Genomic DNA, 21,702 nt, shown 5'->3' with positions numbered 1-21,702 from the left:
ATGGTATTTATTGAGCACTTACTGTGTGCAGAATGCTGAACTAAGCACCGGGGAGAATAAAAGACAAAAGAGTTGGTAGACATGTTTTAGCAGCCAATTTAGACTGTCAGTCAATTGTATTTAATTGAGCACTTACTGCATGCAGAGGACTAGACCAAACACTTGGGAGAGTACAGTACAACAATATAACAAACACATTCCCTGCCCACAACAAGCTTACAGTATAGAGGAGGACACAGACAATAATATAAATAAAGTAAAGATATATACATAAGTGCTATGGGGCTGGGAGAGGGGCTGAATAAAACGAGCCAGGCAGGGTGATGCAGAAGGGAGTTGAAAAATAGGAAAAGAGGGCTTAATCAGAGACAGCTTCTTGGAGATGTGTCTTCAATAAGGCTTTAAAGGTGGGGAGAGTAATTGTCTGTCAGACATGGGGCATTTCAGGCCAGAGGCAGAAAGAGGTTGGTGGTGAGTTAGATGAGACTGAGGTAGAATGAGAAGGTTGGCATTAGTGGAGCGCAGTGTGCGGGCTGGGTTGTAGTAGGAAAACTTTGAGCTCTCTCAACCCGTGCATATGAACCCAAAGCCTCCAGCTTTGCACTTCCCTCCCTCCCCATATACTACCTTAGAGAAGCAGTGTAGCCTAGGGGAAAGAGTATGGGTTTAGGAGTCAGAGGACATGGGTTCTAATCCCACTTTCCTGCTAGGTGACCTGGGACAAGTCACCAGTGCCTCAGGGTTCTCATCTGTAAATGAGGGTTCACTGGCTGTTCTCCCTCCAACCTGTTAATACTGTATTCATTCATTCATTCAATCATATTTATTGAGTGCTTACAGTGTGCGGAGCACTGTACTAAGCACTTGGGAAGTACAAATCAGCAACATATAGAGACGGTCCCTACACAACAATGGGCTCAGTCTAGAAGCGGGGAGACAGACAAAAAAACAAAACAAGTAGATAGGTGTCAGTACCTTCAGAATAAATAGAATTACAGCTATAAACACATCATTAATAAAATATAGTAAATATGTACACATAGAGTAATAAATATGTACAAATATATACAAGTGCTGTGGGGAGGGGAAGAGGGTAGGGCAGGGGGGCGATGAGGAGGGAAAGAGGAGGAGAGGAAAAGGGGGGGGGCTAGGTCAGGGAAGGCCTCTTGGAGGAGGTGAGCTCTCAGTACGGCTTTGAAGGGAGGAAGAGAGCTAGTCTGGCGGATTGTGGAGGGAGGGCATTCCAGGCCAGAGGAAGGACGTGGGCCGGGGGTCGACGACGGGACAGGCAAGAACGAGGCACAGTGAGGAGGTCAGCAGCTGAAAAGCGGAGTGTACAGGCTGGGCTGTAGAAGGAGAGAAGGGAGGTGAGGTAGGAGGGGGTGAGATGATGGAGAGCCTTGAAGTTGAGAGTGAGGACTTTTTGCTTGATTCGAAGGTTGACAGGCAACCACTGGAGATTTTATCTACCCCAGTGCTTAGAACAGTGCTTGGCACACAATAAGCACTTAACAAATATTATTACTATTACTAGATCCATCCATTACTAGATTGTACCACTGAGCAGACTTAGAGAAATTGGCATGAGGAAAAAATAAGAACCCAGGACTGTGATGAACCTAGAAAGGTTATTTCATCCATCCCTCTGCCTTCTGGCAGGAATAGAGTTCTGCCATTTGCACCTTCAGAAACCCAGCTAGGGTCCCACCTGTAACCCTCAGCAAGAGAGGACAGCCACATTCCCTTGGGTAGGATGATATTTGTTTTTTCCTTTGCCTTCGGTTCTGTAGCTGACCAACCAATCAAGAAATCAATCAACGGTATTCAGTGAGTGCTTACTGGGTGCAGAGCACTGTACTAAACACTTGGGAAAGGTCAGTAAACTACAGTGGATAGGTATGATCCCTGTGAGACAGCCTACATGCGAAGACAGATATTAAAATAAACTACAGATAAGAGAAATAATAGGTTATAAGGATGTGTATACAAGTACTGTGGGACTGGGAATTAGAGAAGCAGCATGGCTTAGTGGAAAGAACACGGGCTTGGGAGTCAGAGGTCGTGGGTTCTAATCCCAACCAGCTCCGCCACTTATCAGCTGTGTGACTTTGGGCAAGTAACTTCTCTGTGCCTAAATTACCTCATCTGTAAAATGGGGATTAAGACTGAGCCCCACATGGGACAACCTGATTACCCTGTATCTACTCCTGTGCTTAAAACAGTGCTTGGAACATAGTAAGCGCTTAACAAATACCATAATCATTATTATTATTATCAAAATACTTGAGTAGGCAGGCAGCACATAGTAGATACAATGGGGAGGGCAGGTGGTGAAATCAGGGCTTAGGAAGAGAAGGCTTATTGGAGGAGATGTGATTTTAGGAGGACTCTGAAGGTGGGGAGAGTGGTGGACTGTTGCATGTGAAGAGGGAGGGAGTTCCAGGCCAGTGGGAGGATATGAGAATGTGGTCAATGAAGAGGAAAGAGAGACTGAGGCCCAGTGAGCAAGTTGGCACTAGAGGAGCAAAGTGAGTGGGCTGGTTTATCATTGAGGTAAGGTAGAATGGGGTAAGCTGATTGAGTGATTTAAAGCTGAAGGTAAGGAGTTTCTGTGATGTGGAGGTGAACGGGCAACCATCGGAGGTTCTTCAGGAGATGTGGACTGAACAATTACCAAGATAAATGATACAGGGCTGCAGACTGGAGAGAGAAGAGACAGGAGGCAGGGAGATCAGCAGGGTGGCTGATGCAGTAATCAAAGTGGGAAATAAGAAGTGCTTGGCTCAGTGGTAGAGGTTTGGATGGAGAGGAAAGGGTGGATTTTAGTGAATTTATGAAGGTTGGCAGGATTTGGTGACAGATTTAATGTGTGGGTTGAATGAGAGAGGTGAGTCATGAATAAGGCCAAGGTTATGGGCTTGTGAGGCAGGGAGGATGGTGGTGTTTTCTACGGATAGAAAAGTCAGGGGGAGGACACTGTTTATGTAGGAAGTTAGTTGTGTTCTGTCTGTTAAGTTTGAGGTATTTGCAGGGCATCCACGTAGAGACGTTCCTGAAGGCAGGAAGAAATGCAAGACTGCTGAGAAGGAGAGAGGTCAGGGCTGGAGAGGTAGATTTAGGAATCATCCGTGTAGAGATCAATCAATCAATCAATCATATTTATTGAGCACTTACTGTGTGCAGAGCACTGTACTAAGCGCTTGGGAAGTACAAGTTGGCAACATATAGAGACAGTCCCTACCCAACAGTGGGCTCACAGTCTAGAAGGGGGAGACAGAGAACAAAACCAAACATATTAACAAAATAAAATAAATAGAATAGATATGTACAAGTAAAATAAATAAATAGAGTAATAAATATGTACAAACATATATACACATATACAGGTGCTGTGGGGAAGGGAAGGAGGTAGGATGGGGGGGATTTGTTGAGAGTGTTGAGAGCCGGGGGATTGGAGAAGGGGCGGGGAGTTACTTTGGGGAGGTCGGACCTGATGGATTTAATTTTGTTAATGAAGTAGGAGGCCAGATCGTTGGGAGTGAGGGAAGGAGGAGGGGGAGGAACCGGGGGCCTGAGAAGAGAGTTGAATGTACGGAAGAGCTGACAGGGATGATGGGCATGGGTGTCAATAAGGGAGGAGAAATAGTTTTGTCTGGCAGAGGAGAGGGCTGAGTTAAGGCAGGAAAGGATAAACTTGAAGTGAACGAGGTTGGCATGGTGTTTAGACTTTCGCCAGCAGCGTTCGGCAGCTCGAGCATAAGAGCGAAGGAGGCGGACAGTGGCAGTGATCCAGGGCTGTGGGTTAGTGGTACAAGAGCGGTGAAGGGAAAGGGGAGCGAGTGAGTCTAGCTGAGTAGAAAGGGTAGAGTTGAGAGCAGTAATCTGATCATCAAGACTGGGTACAGAGGAGAGGGAGGCGAGGTGGGGTGTGAGGCGCTCAGAAAGATGGATGGAGTCAAGAGAGCGGAGATCTCTGTGAGGGAGTAATATGGATTTACAGGGGAAAGGACTGAGTGAGGAGGCAGGTGAGAAGATTATGATCAGAGAGAGGGATTTCAGAGTTGGTGACGGTGGACACTGGGCAGCGGTAGGAGATGATGAGGTCGAGGGTATGATCAAGTTGGTGAGTGGGTGAGGTGGGGTGGAGCAAGAGGTTGGCAGCGTCAAGAAGAGATAGAAGGCGGGCGGCAGAGGAGTCATCAGGGATATCCATGTGGATGTTGAAGTCTCGAGGATCAGAGTGGGCATGGAAAACGAGAGAAGGAAGGTGATGATGATGATAGTTGATAGTTGATTCTGTGGAAGTGAGTGAAGGAAGTAGGTGTAGATGGAGAATAGAAGGGGACTAAGACACAGACTGAAATAAGTCTGAGCTCTGAGTCAACCCCACAGTTAGAGGGTAAAAGGCAGGGGAGAAGCCAGAGAATGAGAATGAGGAGTCAGAGAGATAGGAGAATCAGGATAAGACAATGTCAGTGAAGCCAAGGTTAGATAATGTTTCCAGGAGAAGGGGTGGCCCAGAGTGTCAAAGGCAGCAGAAAAGGCAAGGAGGATTAGGATGGAGCAGACGGCATTGGTTTTAGCAGGAAGGAAGTAATTGGTGACCTTACAGAGGGCTACTTTTGTGAAGGGAAAGGGGCTGAAGCCTAATTATCAAGGTTTTGGAGAGAGTTGGAAGAGAGGAAGCTATTTCTCCTCCCTTATTGTTGCCGGGTGGAGAACAGGGCAGAGGAAAAGCATGTGATGATAAATCCGTGATGGACGAGGCTGGCCTGGTGTCTGAATTTCCACCAGCAGCACTCCACAGCTCGTGCACAGGAGTGGAGAAAGTGTACTATGGAGGTGATCCCGGGTTCCAGGTTAGTGGTATGAGATTGGCAGAGGGACAGGGAAGTGAGGAAGTTAAGTTCAGTGGAGGGGATAGTGTTGAGGGTGAGGTCAAGAGTGGCAGGAGGAAATGCAAGACTGCTGAGGAGAGAGATCAGTGTCCTCTGCCCATTTAGGGAAGGTAGGTTGGATATGGAGATCAAATGAGGCATGGAAATTGGAGGGGGTCAAAAGATCAGAGGACACTGTGGGGGATCAGGATAGATTTGTGGGAAGGGGTGTCTGGGAGAGAAGGCAATTGAGGAGGCTGTGGTCAAATGCAGGAATTTCAAAGCTGGTGAGGGTAGACTGTACCCTCAGCTAGATCTAGGGTGGCCTTTTGGACAGTACATATAGACCTGGGAGTCAAGGGACATGGATTCTATTCCCAGTCCTTATACTTGCCTCTTGTGTGACCTTGGGCAAGTCACTTCACTTCTCTGGGCCTCAATTTCCTCATCTGTAAAATCAGGATTAAATATCTGTTTTCTTCTTACTTAGACTATGAGCCCCCATGTGGGACTGAGGTTGTGTGTGACTTGATTATCTTGTATTTACTCCAACATTTAGTACAGTGCTTGGCGCATGGTAAGACAAATTCCATTATTATTATTACTATTGTTATTATTATTACGATTAACTGGAGCCAGGGGATACAGGAAGACCCATGATACCTCCCAGAATGGGAGAAACAATAGAGGGAAGAGAAAAAACATGGGGTTCCAGGAGGGAGACGCAAAGGCTCCGTCATGGAGGAGGGGAGGAAATCTCAAAGGACATGGAAAGGAAAGGGAGGCAGTTTGGGAGGAGGGCAGCCTGGTGCTGCTTTACAGTTCAAGAGAATGAGGCTCAGTGGGAGCCTCTGTGGCAAAAGCAGTCCCAGAGCCCCTGGGCCTGACCTCAGAGGGAAGGGATCCAGCCAAACCCTGGTGGGCACAGAGTAGGGAGAGATCAGTCAATTTATCAATGGTATTTACTGAGCACTTACTGTGTGCTGAGCTCTGTAATGAGCACTTAGAAAAGCATATTACACTAGAGTTGACAGACATGATTCCTGCCCCCAGAGAGTTTACATTTTAGAGGAGGAGACAGATTAAACAAATTACAGATAGAGGAAATCGCAGAGTATAAGGATATGCATGTAAGTATTGTGGGGCTGAGGAGGGGGTGGTTAACAAATGGGGTACAGGTCCAAGTGAATAAATGATGCAGTGGGAGAGGGAGTCGGGGAAATGAGAGCTTAGTCAGTGAAGGCTTCTTGGAGGATATATGCTTACAGAATGGCTTTGAAGGTGGGAAGAGTGGTGGTCTGTCAGATATGAAGGGTGGGAGTGGGGGTGAGTTCCAGACTAGGAGGATGTGGGCAAGGTGTTGGGAGCAGGATTGATGGGAATGAGGTGTGGTACATAGGCTGGCAATAGAGGAGCCAGAAGATGGAACAATTGGGAAAGGCCATCAACTACACCCTGGTGGGGAGGAAGGGAAGAAAACAGGTGAGCACACGATGAGAAGCAGCGTGGCTCAGTGGAAAAAGCGCGGGCTTGGGAGTGAGGTCATGGGTTCGAACCCTGGCTCAGCCACTTATCAGCTGTGTGACCTTGGACAAGCCACTTAACTTCTCTGTGTCTCAGTTACCTCATCTGTAAAATGGGGATTAAGATTGTGAGCCCCACGTGGGACAACCTGATCACTTTGTATCCCCCCAGTGCTTAGAACAGTGCTTTGCACACAGTAAGCGCTTAACAAATATCATTATTATTATTATACGAGGTGGAGGAGAAAGTGGAGACAGTGGAGCAGAAGCAGGGTAGCTCTCTGTTAAAGGGAAAGGGAAACACTGGTATGAGCCCCTAGGGCAGAGATGGCAAGGAGACAGAATGACCAGCCTCTGAGACCCAAAGCCACAGTGGGGTTAGAAACTAAGGAATAAAGGTGGAGAGGCCCCTGGAGATGTAAGAGTGTCTTTTAATGGCTAGGGTGAGGCGGAAAAAGGGTAACAGCCTGGTGAAGCAGAATATGGAAAAGACGCAGAAGGAAGGGCAGGGGGAGTTCGGCAGGCCTGGTTTGGGGAAGCAGTAATTGAGACCAGGGTAGGCGAAAGATTGTGTAGAAAAGAGAGGGAATGGACTTATAATCCCCCCATCACAACCCCCAGACCCACACACTGACTCCAAGGGGGGAACTCGAAAAGGGTAGAGACACTGTGAAAACGGCCATGAGATCCCTGTGTCCCCACAGTGCCCCAGCATGGTGGTCCATCTGGGCAAAGGGTCTAGAGGGAAGGGTTCCAAACAAGTTGTGAGGGCCTAAGGAACAGGAGCCACAAGGAGGGTCCCAGGGTAGTCCCAGGGAAAGGGGAAGGGGAGAAGTTGGAACCAGACAAGCTTAATGCTGGCTCTTTCTATGGAGCATGGTGAATGGGGGCCACACAAGCTGCCATTTTTTCTGGGAAACGCTCTCCCAGTTCTCTAAAAGAGCCTCACTGCATCCCAGCTGCTGGAGAGAACCATGGGCCTTCCCTCCCCCAGCCAGGGCCCTCCCAGCACCTCCTTTTGCTCCTTGGGCAGAGCCAGAAGCCATGAAGTTGACAGTGGAGTGCGGAAACAGAAACTACAGACCCTTGTCCAGCGGAGGCCAGGCCAGTCCTCGGCCTGCCCCTCAGGGCCATAGAAGAGGCGGGTGAAACAGCCAGGGAGCCAGCTGGGAGGGTGTCTCTGAACGGGCCACCCTCTTTTCCAAACTCTCGGGTTTCATTTTGGGGAAGTGAGGTTTAGAGACACAGCTCTAGTGGCTCTCCCATTCCAAGATTCTTTTCTGCGGTTCCATCTGCTTCCTTCACTGTCTTTTCCCTGGCACCTGCAGGCTCCCGCCCTATCTTCATCCAAGAACCGTATGCCATTTCCAGTCATGGCTTGCATTCTGCATATCAGCTCACTCCCAAGTCCCACTCAGCCCCAGGCAGCCAATCAGATGCAGCTCCTTCTTTGCTTCTGAAGGGTGGGGAGGACTACATGCCTGATAACTCTGCCCCCGCACACCACCCAACAGGTCAGGCCAGCAGCTGAGAACCCCAAGGGAGGAGTGGAGGGAGCTAAATCAGGGTGGGGTGACGGAGGGGAAAGAATTTTATCTCTCTTCCAACTCAACTGAATGCCTGACCCAGCTACCCAAAGAATTGGAGAGGAGGGGCCCTGGGGTCCTGCCCACTCCTGGCTAGCTCAGGGAGCAGGGGGAGGGGAGGGCTGGAATATCCCCATTTGATTAAGTTCCTTGAAGGCTGGGATTGGGTCTACTGGCTCTCCCAATCACTCAGTACAGTGCTCTGCACAAGTAATTAATTAAAAAAATACCATCACTTGACTGACTGACTGCACAGAACAGTGAAACTGAAGATCACCCTAGAAAGGCAGACAATCTGCCCTGACGGTCAGCTGGGTGGTTCTGGACCCACCCCAAACCTCGGTCATCAAGAAGAAACTTTGATCCCAGAGTTCAACCCATTGGGTGGTAGTCTGGGAGCCAGAGACACTTTTCTTTTCTCCTCCACAAGTCTCCTCTCTTCTTCAAAAGGGCTGGAGTCACCAGAGGAGAAGACAGGCCTAAGGCTCCATCACAGAGAGCCCAGCAGGATAATAACGACAACGAAAATTGTGGAATTTGTTAAGCGCTTACTGAGCGCTGGGATTGATACAGTATTAGCAGATTGGAAACAGTCCCTGTCCTACCGTGAGGTCACAGACTAAGGTATTTCATTCATTCATTCAATTGTATTTGTTGAGTGTTTACTGTGTGCAGAGCACTGTACTGTACTTTTGGGTGGGTACAATACAACAATAAACAGATACATTCCCTGCCCACAAGAAGTTACCTCCATTTTACAGATATGGTAACTGAGAAGTGAAGTGACTTGCCCAAGTCATAGAACAGGCAAGTGTTCGCAGCAGCATTAGAACCTGGGTCTTCTGACTCCCAGGCTCATGCTCTTTCCACTGACCCATGTACCTTGGCTTCCAGGCACATCAGAACCAGTCAGTGCTACTGAGGCACTGTTCCTATCACTCAACCAATCAATGGTATTTACTGAACACTTACTATGTGGAGAAGCAGCTTGGCTTAGTGGAAAGAACACAGGCTTGGGAGTCAGATGTTGTGGATTCTAATCCCGGCTCTGCCACTAACAACTGTGTGACTTTGAGTAAGTCTCTTAAACTTCTCTGTGCCTCAGTTACCTCATCTGTAAAAAAATGGGGATTAAGACTGTGAGCCGCACATGGGACAACCTGATTACCTGTATCAACCCCAGCGCTTAGAACAGTGCTTGGCACATAGTAAGCGCTTAACAAATACCATAATTATTCTTACTCTTATTATGTGCTGAGCACTGTTCTAGGCAATTTGGACAATAAACAACAATAGAGTAGGTCCCCTTCTTAAGGATGCCTTAAAAGCAGTAAATTGTGCCTCCTGTCTAGCCTCAATCTTTCCTGTTGTAGTTTTACCTGAATCCAGCACTATGAAGCCACACTGGGGTGCAGGAGGAATGACGGGGTGCAGCAAGGGTCCCCTCCCAGTACCCCAACCCCAACAAGTGGGGATCCAGAGGGGTAAAGAGGTTTGGTCACATGACCAGGTGGGGACCAAGCCAGAATTAGCACTGGGTCTGCCACCCTGCCCCCCATCGCCACACTGCTGAGAAGCCCTGGGCGAGGGGGCATGGGGTGAGGCAGTGATCATGAGCATCTCATGCCAAACTGTGGGGGGAGAGAGGGGAGCAGACAGGCTTGGAGTGGAAGGGTCTGCATCCCTGGGGAAAAGGTAGCCTCCGGCCTGAAGTGAAAGAAGTACATCCGCTCCCAACTTCTCAACCAGCTGAATTCATGCCCTCATTTCCCTTCCTCGGTGAGAAGAAAGGAAGCCTTGAGTTCTGGCTGGCTAAAAGTCACTGACAGACGGAAAAGGATGAATCACTTACTCCTCATTTTATGTATGCCCCACCCTGCACCCCGGGCAACAGCCAAGGAAGCCTGCAGTTTCCTGAAGGGTGGAAGCCCTCGACCAGCTGCTCCTGGAAACGGGGGTGGGACAGGGTTGGGGAGCTCTTCGGCCAACTCCAAGAACAACAGATCCAATTTTGGATACTGCACTCCCTCCTCCCCATTCCAGGTCCCCCACTCACACTCATAGTTCACTTCCAGCATTTGGTACGGAAGAAGAGGTCTGGAGGGTAAATCTCAGTTCCTTCAGCAATTCTGGGCCCAAACCTTCTCAGTCAGCTCTCCAAAGGCCTGGGGGAAACTGAGACAGGGGACAGGTCTGGTCTGGGGCCACGTGCCCAGAAAAGACTGGAATCCAGGAATTCTACCTGGAATTATCATTCAGCAGCCAAGTTGGGAAACCAAATGAACCCTTCTAGAGCCCTCAGCCAGCAAATTGTCAAGATCTCTTTCCCGGCAGTGGCTGTGGTGGATGGAACTGGCCAGCTGGGCACTAATTAACAGTCCTTCTCACCCAGCCTGAGAGCAGGGAAGTGATGGAGAGTAAAAGGAGCAACAAGCAAGAAATGGTTTCACCTGGAGACAGCTCTACTAACGGCAGCAGACTCAGGCATCACTGGCAAAGAGGAGTTAGCATCAGAGGAGGAGGAAGCGTCTGTTCTCTGCAGTCCTCTCTAATGGGAAGAAGAGCCAGCAATTCCAGGTGGGCTTTTGCCCCTGGGTTGGAAATTGGGACTCTGGGGCCAGAGAGGTTAAGCCCTTGCTCAAAGTCATGCAGCATCTCACTAAGAGGGAAGCATGGAACTCTCCATCTCAGAGAGATCACTAAGTTGTAAACTTCTTGAGGGCAGGGATTGTGTCAACCTACTGTATTGTGCTCTCCCAAGAGCGTAATATAGTGCTCTGCAGCAAATATGCACTCAGTAAATACCATTGCTTGATTGATGATTGGGGAATCCAGGGGCAGGTCAGAGGAGTAGTTGCTGGCTGGACCCTGGGATTGAGCAAGAAGGAATGCTATGAGGGCTAAGAAGTACTCTGAGCGCCTGGCAGGCAGAGCCCTGGTGTTACCATTCCACGCAGCGTCTCACCTGCTGCATTCTCCCTGAGAAAACCAGGCAGTCCCATGGGTCATGGGAAGACTCTGCCAGTCCATCCACAGGACTCTAGGGTGTTGAGGTACACCTCTGGGTTCTGTCTGTGTGACCTCAAAGCCACAACCTCTCTGGACCTGTTTCCCCACCTGCAACCCAGGGGTGAGCAGGCCCCAGGGAAGAAGAGTGAACAGAAAGGAATGCCGGCACTCCTGTCCAGCATCCTATCTGAAGGTCTGTTCCCTCAGGCCAACACCTCCCTTGCCTTCTTGGAGAGAAGTCCCTGTTGCTGGAAGTGGGGGAGACTGTCTGGGAAAAATGACAGTGGCCTCTCTCCACCCTCCTTGAGTTCCTTCCTTAGCTTTCGAAAAAAAAAAAAGACACCACATCACTGCCAGAGGGAGCACCACCCCTCTTTCTCGACCTCCCCAATGGCGGCCTGATTCTCCTGGCTTCTCTGGCTTCAGGGAGGCACTGAGTCAGGAGGCAGAGGAGGGTCAGCACCCCTGGTATCAGCTACACATCACTAATCACCTGGTCTATTGAAACCTACTGACACCTGTCTACTTGTTTTGTTGTCTATCTCGTCCTTCTAGACTGTGAGCCCGTTGTTGGGTAGAGACCATCTCTATGTTGCCGATTTGTACTTCCCAAGTGCTTAGTACAGGGCACTGCACACAGTAAGCACTCAATAAATACGACTGAATGAATGAATGGTCATCAGATCCTCCAGCATGCTCGCAAAGGATCTCTGAACCCTGAGCCCCGGCAGCTCTGGGACAGGGCAGGAAGTTGCGCATACCATGAACAGAGAGCCACAAGAGGCACAAGGAGCTGGAAGCCTAGGCAGAGCCAGGACTGGAACCCAGGAATCCTGGGGCCCAGGACTGCGTTTTGCCCCTAGGACCAGGCCACTGTATTCTGGTCCAATATTCCCTTGGGAGTGAGCTCTTGCTGAGGGAGGCTCAGAGGCATTGGCCTGCCCCTCTCTCGGGTATAGGATCATCCCAGAGCCAGCTGGCTCTCGCCTCTTCCTCCAGTAGCCCCCAGCCTGCCCATCCCATCAGAGCCGGGCTTCCACTGCCAGCTGTACCCATGCCAGCCCTGCCTCCCAGGACCCCAGCTACCTACTTGGCTCGGCAAAACATCAGCTTCTTCCTCAGGGAGGAGACATGGGAATGGCAGGCCCACCCCACCGCACCACTGCAGGAGACGCCCCGAGTGCAGATTCTGCACCATGGCGGGGTCTCCAGAGAGGCCGAACTACCAGGTGTTCAAAGGAGCCTGCGGGGAGGAGGTTGTGGAGCTGCCCCTGCTCTCTGGGGTCCTGAGCCTAGCAAGGAGCTCCCAGTGCCATGACCCCACTGCCCATCACTTAACACAGGCAAGGGAGGAGCCCTAGTTGAGAGTCACCTGCCATTCCAGGCTGCCAGGTCTCCTGGGCATACAGAGCTTGACTAGGGCACCTAGTCCATCTGCTGCCCCAGCTTTCAGCATCTAGCTGCGACCTGGCTGCTCTAGGAGCTCCCTCCCCTTCCTCCTCCTCCCCTCCGTCCTTACTTGGCAGAATGGGGTAGCAGTGAGCACTTGTTCCTAGTGATGTCTGTGGGCCAGAAGGGAAGAGCACAGCAGGATACCGCTCCCCCAGGGAGCTTTGCAACTTTAAGAATCAGCTAGGAGAAGCCCGCAGTAGCGGAGCTGGGGGGACCAGCAGGGGCCAGCCAGATATGTGCAGGTAGACAGCTCCAAGGAGTTGCTATTTTAAGGCTTATGTAATGGATCTTAATGGGGAGAGAAAAGGCAGAGCACGGAATAGCATTCCTCATGCCCAGAGCTCGCTCAGAGCCTGCCCTGAGCCCCTACAACAGCCTACAGCCGAGAAGGAGGAGGAAGAGGAGAGGGAAAGAAGGGAGGATGTATGGAGAGTGGGGTTTCCTCCTCCCTCCCACTCAGAGAGAGGAATTCACCAAGAGAACAAATGGTGTGGAGTTCTTCCCACCCAAGCTCAAACACTAGCCCAGCCACAAATCCCAGCCATCCATCAGATGCCAGGCCTTGTCCCAGTGAGGGACTGATTGTATCAGCTACCCAAAATGATCAGGGCCAAAAGTCAGAAATATAAGACAAACTTGTGGCCTTAGGAAGTTCAATCTAACAGTGCAACAACACGACAAAAATTACTGAAAATATAATAGCTATAAAAGCATAGGAAGAGGCATGGCCTAGAGGATACAGCACAGGCCTGGGAGTCAGAAGGATCTGGGTTCCAATCCTGATTAGCTTGCATCTACCCCAATGCTTAGAACGGTACTTGACACACAATAAACACTTAACAAATACCATCACTATTATTATGAAGATGATAAGAGATATGAACAATGAACCCAAATGATTGAATAGTAACAAATAAAAAGCCAGGCAAGAATGGTGGATGTTGGGAAGGTGGAGGGACTGATCAGGGAAGGCTGCCTGGAGAAGGTGGCATGGTAGTAGTTGCACCAAGCTGAAGTGGGAGGGCATTCCGGGTAATGGGGGTTGGGAAAGGGGGATGGGAAATGGTGAGTAAATGGTTCACAGGTAGTGGTGAGGAGATCCAGCTGCATGGCACAGAGGACAAAGCATGGGCCTGGGAGCCAGAAGTCTAATCCTGGCTCTGCTACTTGTCTGCTGTATGACCTTGGGCAATTCACTTCACTTCTCTGAGCTTCAGTTACCTCATCTGTAAAATGAAGATTGAGGCTGTGAGCCCCACGTGTGTCCAACCTGATTTGCTAGTATCCACCCCAGTGCTCAGTACAGTGCCTGGCATATAGTAAGCACTTAAATACCACAATTATTATTATTATTATTATTATCCAGAACATGGCTTGGGAGGAGTAAAGGGCTTGTGCTGGGGCTCTTCTCAGAGCTCTTCTGAGCTCTGCAGTGGAGTGGGGCTCACTCCACACAGTGTGTCCTAATTTACTCTCCAGCAAGAGCACGTCCCAAGCCTGTTACAGAGCGATGTATTAAGGCATTGAACTGTAACACATAAAAGTCTGGATCTAGTGGACAGGCACAGCTGTGACCTAGAAAAAGTTTGGATTGCTGAGCTTTCCCAGCAGAATCCAGAGATGTCTGCCTACCCCAAATCCCCAGGTTCTACCAGGGATGGCCCTGGAGGCAGAATTCAAATCTGGATCAGCTGTTGATCCATTCAGAAGCAGGAGTGGCACCTCACCAGCTCCTCAGGGCTTGTGGCTAATTGTTCTGTCTAGACACCTGATCCCATGAGTTTGGGTTTACAATATTTGCATAAACTATTTCACCAAATCAGCCAGATGTTATGGGCTGATGATTAAGCCTAAAGAAAGCTGAGGTGATGTATCAGCCTGTCCCAGGGAAGCCATACACACCTACAAAATGCTTCCTTGGCAACACAGAGCTAAACACTGTCATGGGATTCTGTTACCTAGGCAGCACACTAACCAATGGCATAATGATGGGTAAGGAAGTAGAAAACTGAATCAAGAAGGCCAGCATATCCTTGAGACAGTCAAACAGAGAAACATCTTTTGAGACACTTTCAAACAGGACAGGGTGGCAGCTTGCAATCTCCCCCTGAGTCCCACATGAGACAAGGACTTTGTCTGACCTCATTATCTTACATCTACCCCAGCGCTTAGTCCAGTGTGTGGCACATAAGTGCTTAACAAATACCATTAAAAATTATTATTATTATTATTATCAGGCACCAGACCAAACTGAAGTTCTACAATGCTGTAGTAGTGTCCAACTTTTTACACCTGTGAGACATGGATCCCAAACAGGCATCATATCCATCTCCTTGAGAAGTCTCTTACTGCTTCCATTAGCATCACTTTTAGGCCAGACTCAATATCCAGTGGCCAGCAAGATCCCAAACAATGGATCCTGAGGTGTAAATCAGTCTCATAGCACTGAAGCTTTGCTCACACTAAGCTCGGTGTTTGGCAGATAATAAATAGCACACATAATAAATAGCACCAATACCATAATTACAATTACAGAGAGAATGACCAAAAGAAAACAGGGTTCTTCAAAAGCAATGGAGGGTAAATTGAGGGGATGTTTAAATGGCTCATCCTGATAATTTATTTAGATCCCAGGACACTTGAGCATGATTCACCTACGGTCCTTATGAAGAATATCTAGAAACAGAAACAAATCCCCCAACAGCAGCAGCAATCCACCACCATCCCAGCTCTGCCATCGTTCCCGAGGCCAGTCCCACAAAGCAAACCAGTCAGTGAAGAAAAACGGATTCTTAAAACCCTTTCCATAGCTGTTCACTCTCTGTTCATGTTATCAACAGTATTACTCAGTATCAGGATGTGCAGAGAACACTGGACTGGGCACTTGGGGAATACCAGTGAGTTGCTGCCCTCTTTAAACCTCTTAAATAGAATCATCATAGTCCAGGAGGCACCTCCCAAAAATCATCTGCTCAATCCCCCTGTATCAACCACCCCTGTTGTGATTTCGACCCACCTTCCCATTTCTGCCTGCCATGAAGATTGAATATGCAGCATGGAATGGTCAGTGTTCAATCTGGTTATTTTGTACCAATGTCACAACTTGGCATAATTCTTTGACGTGTAATAAGTGCTTTTAAGCATCAAAACTGGTACTGTTACTAATCCAAAGGAGTAGTGTGGCCTAATGGAAAGAGCATGGGCCTGGCAGTCAGAAGACCTGGGTTCTAATCTGGATCTGTCACTTATCTGCTGTGTGGCCTTGGGAAAGTCACTTTGCTTCTCTGAGCCTCATTCCCTCACTTGTAAAATAGGAATTCAATATCTTTTCTCTCTCCTAATTAGACTGTGAGATCCCAAGTGAGACCAGATTATCGTGTACCTATCCCAGAGCTTAGACAGAACAGTCCTTGGCACATAATAAGTGGTTAACAAATACTACAATTATGATCATCATTATTAATAAACGGGATCCCCCCACAGCCCAGCCGATGGCCAGGCCAAGGGTCCACCTGTCTCAGGACACTGTCCGCTGCAGAGGCATTAGCGTGGAAGAATGCGTGGGTGGGCTTGGAGGCAGAGGGGTTGCCATTGTGAACACCCTCTGAACCAATGCTCTTCACATGAACTTCCCCAGCGTCACATGCAGCAAGATGCAGCATGGAGGGGCCTGGGTGGACACCAGGCTAGGCAGCTGGTGTGGACAGATTGGCAGCTCAATCAACACCCAACAGCTCATTCTACACCCAGGACCACCTTCAGGTGAGTCAATCAGAACCTCATACCTCTGCTCCCACCATGTTACTCTTCTCTCCTGCACCGTCTCTAAGTTTTCCACTCCAGTAAGTCATTACCTGCCAAACCCTCTGCCCTACCATGTAATCTCATCTACCTGCTCTACGCTCCTCCCAACCATTTCCTCAGCTTCACCTCACCTGGATAGGGGTCAGAGATGGACAGCCTGGCTCCCTCCAGGGAGCCACTCTCCCTGGTATCACCCCCACCACCCCCAACTTTTACCTTTTCTCCCACATGTTGGGGTTCAGGAACCGGCTGGAATCATCATCCCAGCTGCTCTGCAGGCTGCTCTGCAGGCTGCTGTGGGAAGATATAGACACAAGCCATCAGGACTCAGGGCAAGAACCCAGCCCAGAACAAGTCCCACCAGGCACAGCACCACAGACAGGAGGGGCACAGTGGGCAATGGGAAGGGTCAGTGATAGAGACAATCTGACAATGTGATCCAACCCTGAGATCAAGGTACACCTAGCTTGTCCAGTAGCCACTCCACCCTGACCCCAGGAGGTGACAGCACAAATACAGGGATGGAGGTGGAAAAGACAAGGAGAGATGATGCCTGGGGGCTGGGTGACCACTCCTCTTTGGAGCCCTCTCTTCTTGGGTGCCTCCTGAGCTCCCTGGAGCAACAACATCAATCTGAAGGGCCGGCGGGGTTGGGGGGAGGGGAGGGGAGAAGGAAAGAGGGCAAAGGTGAAGGGTATGCCAATGTGGGAGGGGTAAAAGGGAGAGAGGGTAAGTTTGGGATGGAGGATGTGCCAGAGTGGGCAGTCTTGCCCCTTGCCTTGGTCACCTGCGCCTTCACAGCAACAGGGGTGAGGGGGCCAGGAATGTGTCCCTCTTTGAGAAGCAGCATAGCCTTATGGAAACAGCACAGGACTGGGAATCATGAGGCCTAGATTCTAATCTTGGCCCCACCACTTGCATGCTGTGTGTCCTTGGGTGAATCCCTTCACTCCCAGGGCCTCAGTTTCTTCCTCTGTAAATGGGGGTTTCCCTCCCTCTTATACTGTAAACCCCAGGTGGGGCAGGCACAGTGCCTGATCTGACTGTATTGTTGTTACCCCAGTGCTGGACACAGAGTAAGCATTTAACCAACACCAAAATTACTACTCAGGGTTTGTGTTTGGGACAAGTGCCACTGTTTCTGCCTCCTTGGCAGGGAAGGGTGCCCACTGAGTCTACCAAGGAACCGCCAAGGCCTCACTCAGCTTGACCCATTCTAGACTGTAAACTCGTTATAAGTGGGGAACATAATTCTGTTCTACTCTCCTAATCACTTAGCACAGTTGTCTACACATAGTAGGCACTCAACAAATATAACTGTTTGGTTGATTGATTGGGTTGAAGGTGCAGCACCTCATTCCGCTAAAGCAGTGTGGTCTAATGGATACAGCACAGGCTTGGGAATCAGAAGGACCTGGGTCCCAATCCGGGTCCATCACTTGTCTGCTGTGTGACAAGTCTGCTTGGGCAAGTCACATGTGCCTCAGTTTACCTCTCTATATGTTGCCAACTTGTACTTCCCAAGAACTTAGTACAGTGCTCTGCACACAGTAAGCGCTCAATAAATACGATTGATTTGCAAAATGGGGATTAAGACTGAACCCCATCTGGAACATGGACTGTGCCCAGCCTGATTAGCTTGTATCTACTCCAGCACTTTAGTACAGTGCCTGGAACACAATAAGCACTTAACAAATACCATAAAAAGAAAAAAAGGAAAAAAAGTCCGAGTTTAAGCTTAACCCACGGGAAGGGAAGGGAGGAGCACAAGGGACTGATTTCTGAAAATTATATTACAACTTGAGTCCACTAGGTGTCATTGTTTCCTTCCAAACTAGCCCCAGAGCCGACCAAAAACCAGGCTGTTGGGGTGAATTGGACCAACTAAATCTGACTCCTCCTCTTCAACCATGGTATTCATTGAGATCTTATTGTGTGTACAGCACTGTACAGAGCTTGGAGAGTACAGTATAACACAGCTAATAATAATGATGGTATTTGTTAAGCGCTTACTAGGTGCCTTGGCACTGTACTTGGCACTGTACTAAGCAGGCAGGTTCCCTGCCCTCAAGAATCCAGAAGGGGAGACAGACATTAAAATTAAAAAAAAAAGACGGTATTTGTTAAGCGCTTGTTATGTGCCAAGCAAGCACTGTTCTAAGCGCTGGGGTAGATACAAGGTACAAGGGAAACCTATCCGGCCCGGACACGGAAAGAATTGACAGATCGATAGCTCTTTCTCGATTCTGTGGGTGGTAGTGCATGGCCGTCCTTAGTTAGTGGAGCGATTTGCCTGGTTAATTCCGATAACGAATGAGACTCTGGCATGCTAACTAGTTATGCGACCCCCCGAGCTCTAAAACTCAACATGTCCAAGACTGAACTCCTTATCTTCCCTCCCAAACCCTGCCCTCTCCCTGACTTTCCCATCACTGTTGACGGCACTACCATCCTTCCCGTCTCACAAGCCCACAACCTTGGTGTCATCCTCGACTCCCCTCTCTCGTTCACCCCTCATCCAATCCATCACCAAAACCCGCTGGTCCCACCTCCGCAACTTTGCCAAGATTCGCCCTCTCCTCTCCATCCAAACCGCTACCCTGCTCGTTCAATCTCTCATCCTATCCCGACTGGATTACCGCATCAGCCTCCTCTCTGATCTCCCATCCTCCTGTCTCTCCCCACTTCAATCCATACTTCACGCCGCTGCCCGGATAGTCTTTGTGCAGAAACGCTCTGGGCATGTTACTCCCCTCCTCAAAAATCTCCAGTGGCTACCAATCAACCTACGCATCAGGCAAAAACTCCTCACCCTCAGCTTCAAGGCTCTCCATCAACTTGCCCCCTTCTACCTCATCTCCCTTCTCTCCTTCTACAGCCCAGCCCGCACCCTCCACTCCTCTGCCGCTAATCTTCTCACCGTGCCTCGTTCTCACCTGTCCCGCCGTCAACCCCTGGCCCACGTCATCCCCCTGGCCTGGAATGCCCTCCCTCCGCACATCCGCCAAGCTAGCTCTCTTCCTCCCTTCAAGGCCCTACTGAGAGCTCACCTCCTCCAGGAGGCCTTCCCAGACTGAGCCCCGTCCTTCCTCTTCCCCTCCTCCCCCTCCCCACCCCCCCCTTACTTCCTTCCCCTCCCCACAGCACCTGTATATATGTATATATGTTTGTACGTATTTATTACTCTATTTATTTTATTTGCACATATTTATTCTATTTATTTTATTTTGTTAATATGTTTTGTTTTGTTCTCTGTCTCCCCCTTCTAGACTGTGAGTCCGCTGTTGGGTAGGGACCATCTCTATATGTTGCCAACTTGTACTTCCCAAGCGCTTAGTATAGTGCTCTACGCACAGTAAGTGCTCAATAAATACGACTGAATGAAGGTAGTCAAGTCGTCCCACGTGGGGCTCACAAAATAAATAACGGATTAGTAGATAAGCTCTGTGAGTTTGAGGTTGGGATAAATGAAGTGTACAAATCCGAGTACAAGGGTGCCACAGAATGGAAAGGGAGTAGAGGAAATGAGGGCTTAGTCGGGAAAAGCCTCTTGGAGGAAGTGTGGTCCATGCAGCAGAATGAAGTATGACCTGGAGGTAGGAGAGACAGGAGGCAAGGGAGATCAGCAAGGAGGCTGATGCTATAATCAAGGCAGCATAGGTTAAGCGTTTGTATTATCATGGTTGAGTTTGGATGGAGAGGAATGGGCATATTTAAGTGATATTGTGAAGGCTGAACCTACAGGTTTTGATGACAGACTGAATATGTGGTTTGAATGAGAGAGTTGAGCTGACGATAATGCCAAGGTTACAAGGCTTGTGTGACGGAAGATATTGGGGCCTTCTACAGTTATGGGAAAGTCAGGGGGAGAACAGGGTTTGGGTGGGAAGATGAGTTCTGTTTTCAACATGTTAAGTTTGAGGTGTCAGCAAGACATCGAAGTAGAGATGACCTCAAGGCAGGAGGAAATACCAGACTGCAGAGACAGAGATGAAGACTTGGGAATCATCCACAGAAAGATGGTAGTTGAAGCCAGGGGAGGGAATGAGTTCTCCAAGGGAACGGCTACAGGTGGGGAATAGAAGGGGATCCAGAACTGAGCCCTGCGGGACTCTCATAGTTAAGGGGTAGGAGGGAGAGGAGGAGTCCACAAAGGAGATTGAAAATGTGCAACCAGATAGGCAGAGAACAAGAAGAGGTCAGCGTCAGTGAAGCCAAGGTTGGAAGAGGGTGGTTGACAGAGTCAAAGGGAGATGAGAGGTCGCAGAGAATTAGGACAGTGTACAGGCTGTTGGATTGGGCAAGAAGATCATTTGTGACCTTTGAGAGGGTGGTTTCTGTGAGTGAAGGGGACAGAAGCCAGATTGGAGGGGATCAAGAAGAGAATTGGAGGAGAGGAAGTGGAGGCAATGGATGTAGACAACTCACTCAAGAGGTTTGGAGAGGGATGGTGGGAAGGAGATTGGGTGATAACTGAAGAGAGCTGTGGGGTCAAAGGAGAGTTTTTACATGATACCATGACTTGGATGTCCCGACACCTCAAACCTCACATGTCCAAAACAGAACTCCTCATCTTCCCACACAAACCCTTCATTTTCCCATCACTCTAAATCGTACCACCATCCTTCCTGTCTCACAAACCCGTAACCTTAGCATTACCCTTGATGCATCTCTCATTCAACCCTCATAGTCAATCATTCAACCTTCATGACATTGCTAAAATCCACCCTTTCCTCTCCATCCAAACTGTTACCATGTTAATCCAAGCACATATCCTATCCTGTCTTGATTACTCTATCAGCCTCCTTGCTGTCCTCCCTACCTCCTCTCTCTCCCACTCCAGTCCATATTTCACTATGCCACCCAGATCATTTTTCTACAAAAGCATTCACTTAGTATTTCCTCAATCCTCAAGAACCTTCAGTGGTTGCCCATCCACCCCCAGATCAAACAGAAACTCTTTACCATCAGCTTTAAAGTGCTCAATCACCTTGTCTCTTCCCACCTCACCTTGCTGCTCTCCTACTGTAACTGAGCCTGCACACTTCGCTCCTCTAATGCCAACCTACTTACTGTACCTTGATCTCATATATCTCATGTCCAAGCCCTTGCCCGCATTCTGCCTCTGGCCTGAAATGCCCTCCCTCTTCATATTCGACAGACAATTGCTCTCTCCACTTTCAAAGCCTTATTGATGGCACATGTCCTCCAAGACCTGATTAAGCCCTCATTTCCTCTTCTCCCACTCCCTTCTGCATCACAATGATTTGCTCCCTTCATCACCCCTCCCTTGGCCCCACAGAACTTATGTGCATATCCATAATTTATTTATATTAATGAATGTCTTCCCCCACTAGACTATAAGCTCATTGTGGACAGAAAATGTGTCTTCTAACTCTGTTATAATGTTATATTGTACTCTCCCAAGAGCTTAGAACAGCACTCTGAACA

At 49.1% G+C, this 21,702-nt stretch overlaps 1 protein-coding gene across 7 annotated transcripts in view; it reads right to left on the bottom strand.

The window, feature by feature from the left end:
* Positions 1–21,702, bottom strand: part of GRAMD1B (GRAM domain containing 1B) — a 194,437-nt gene that overhangs the window by 134,771 nt on the left and 37,964 nt on the right. For all 7 annotated transcript variants that reach the window (XM_038753327.1, XM_038753328.1, XM_038753329.1 and 4 more), the window contains one exon: positions 16,468–16,545. In XM_038753327.1, coding sequence (XP_038609255.1) covers positions 16,468–16,545 — 78 coding nt within the window. The remainder of the gene's footprint in view (positions 1–16,467; positions 16,546–21,702) is intronic.

The sequence above is a fragment of the Tachyglossus aculeatus genome, chromosome 11, assembly GCF_015852505.1.
Source record: "Tachyglossus aculeatus isolate mTacAcu1 chromosome 11, mTacAcu1.pri, whole genome shotgun sequence".
Classification (NCBI taxonomy): Eukaryota; Metazoa; Chordata; class Mammalia; order Monotremata; family Tachyglossidae; genus Tachyglossus; species Tachyglossus aculeatus.
The sequence above is the reverse complement of the archived record's forward strand: the minus strand, read 5'-3'. Positions and strand labels throughout refer to the sequence as shown.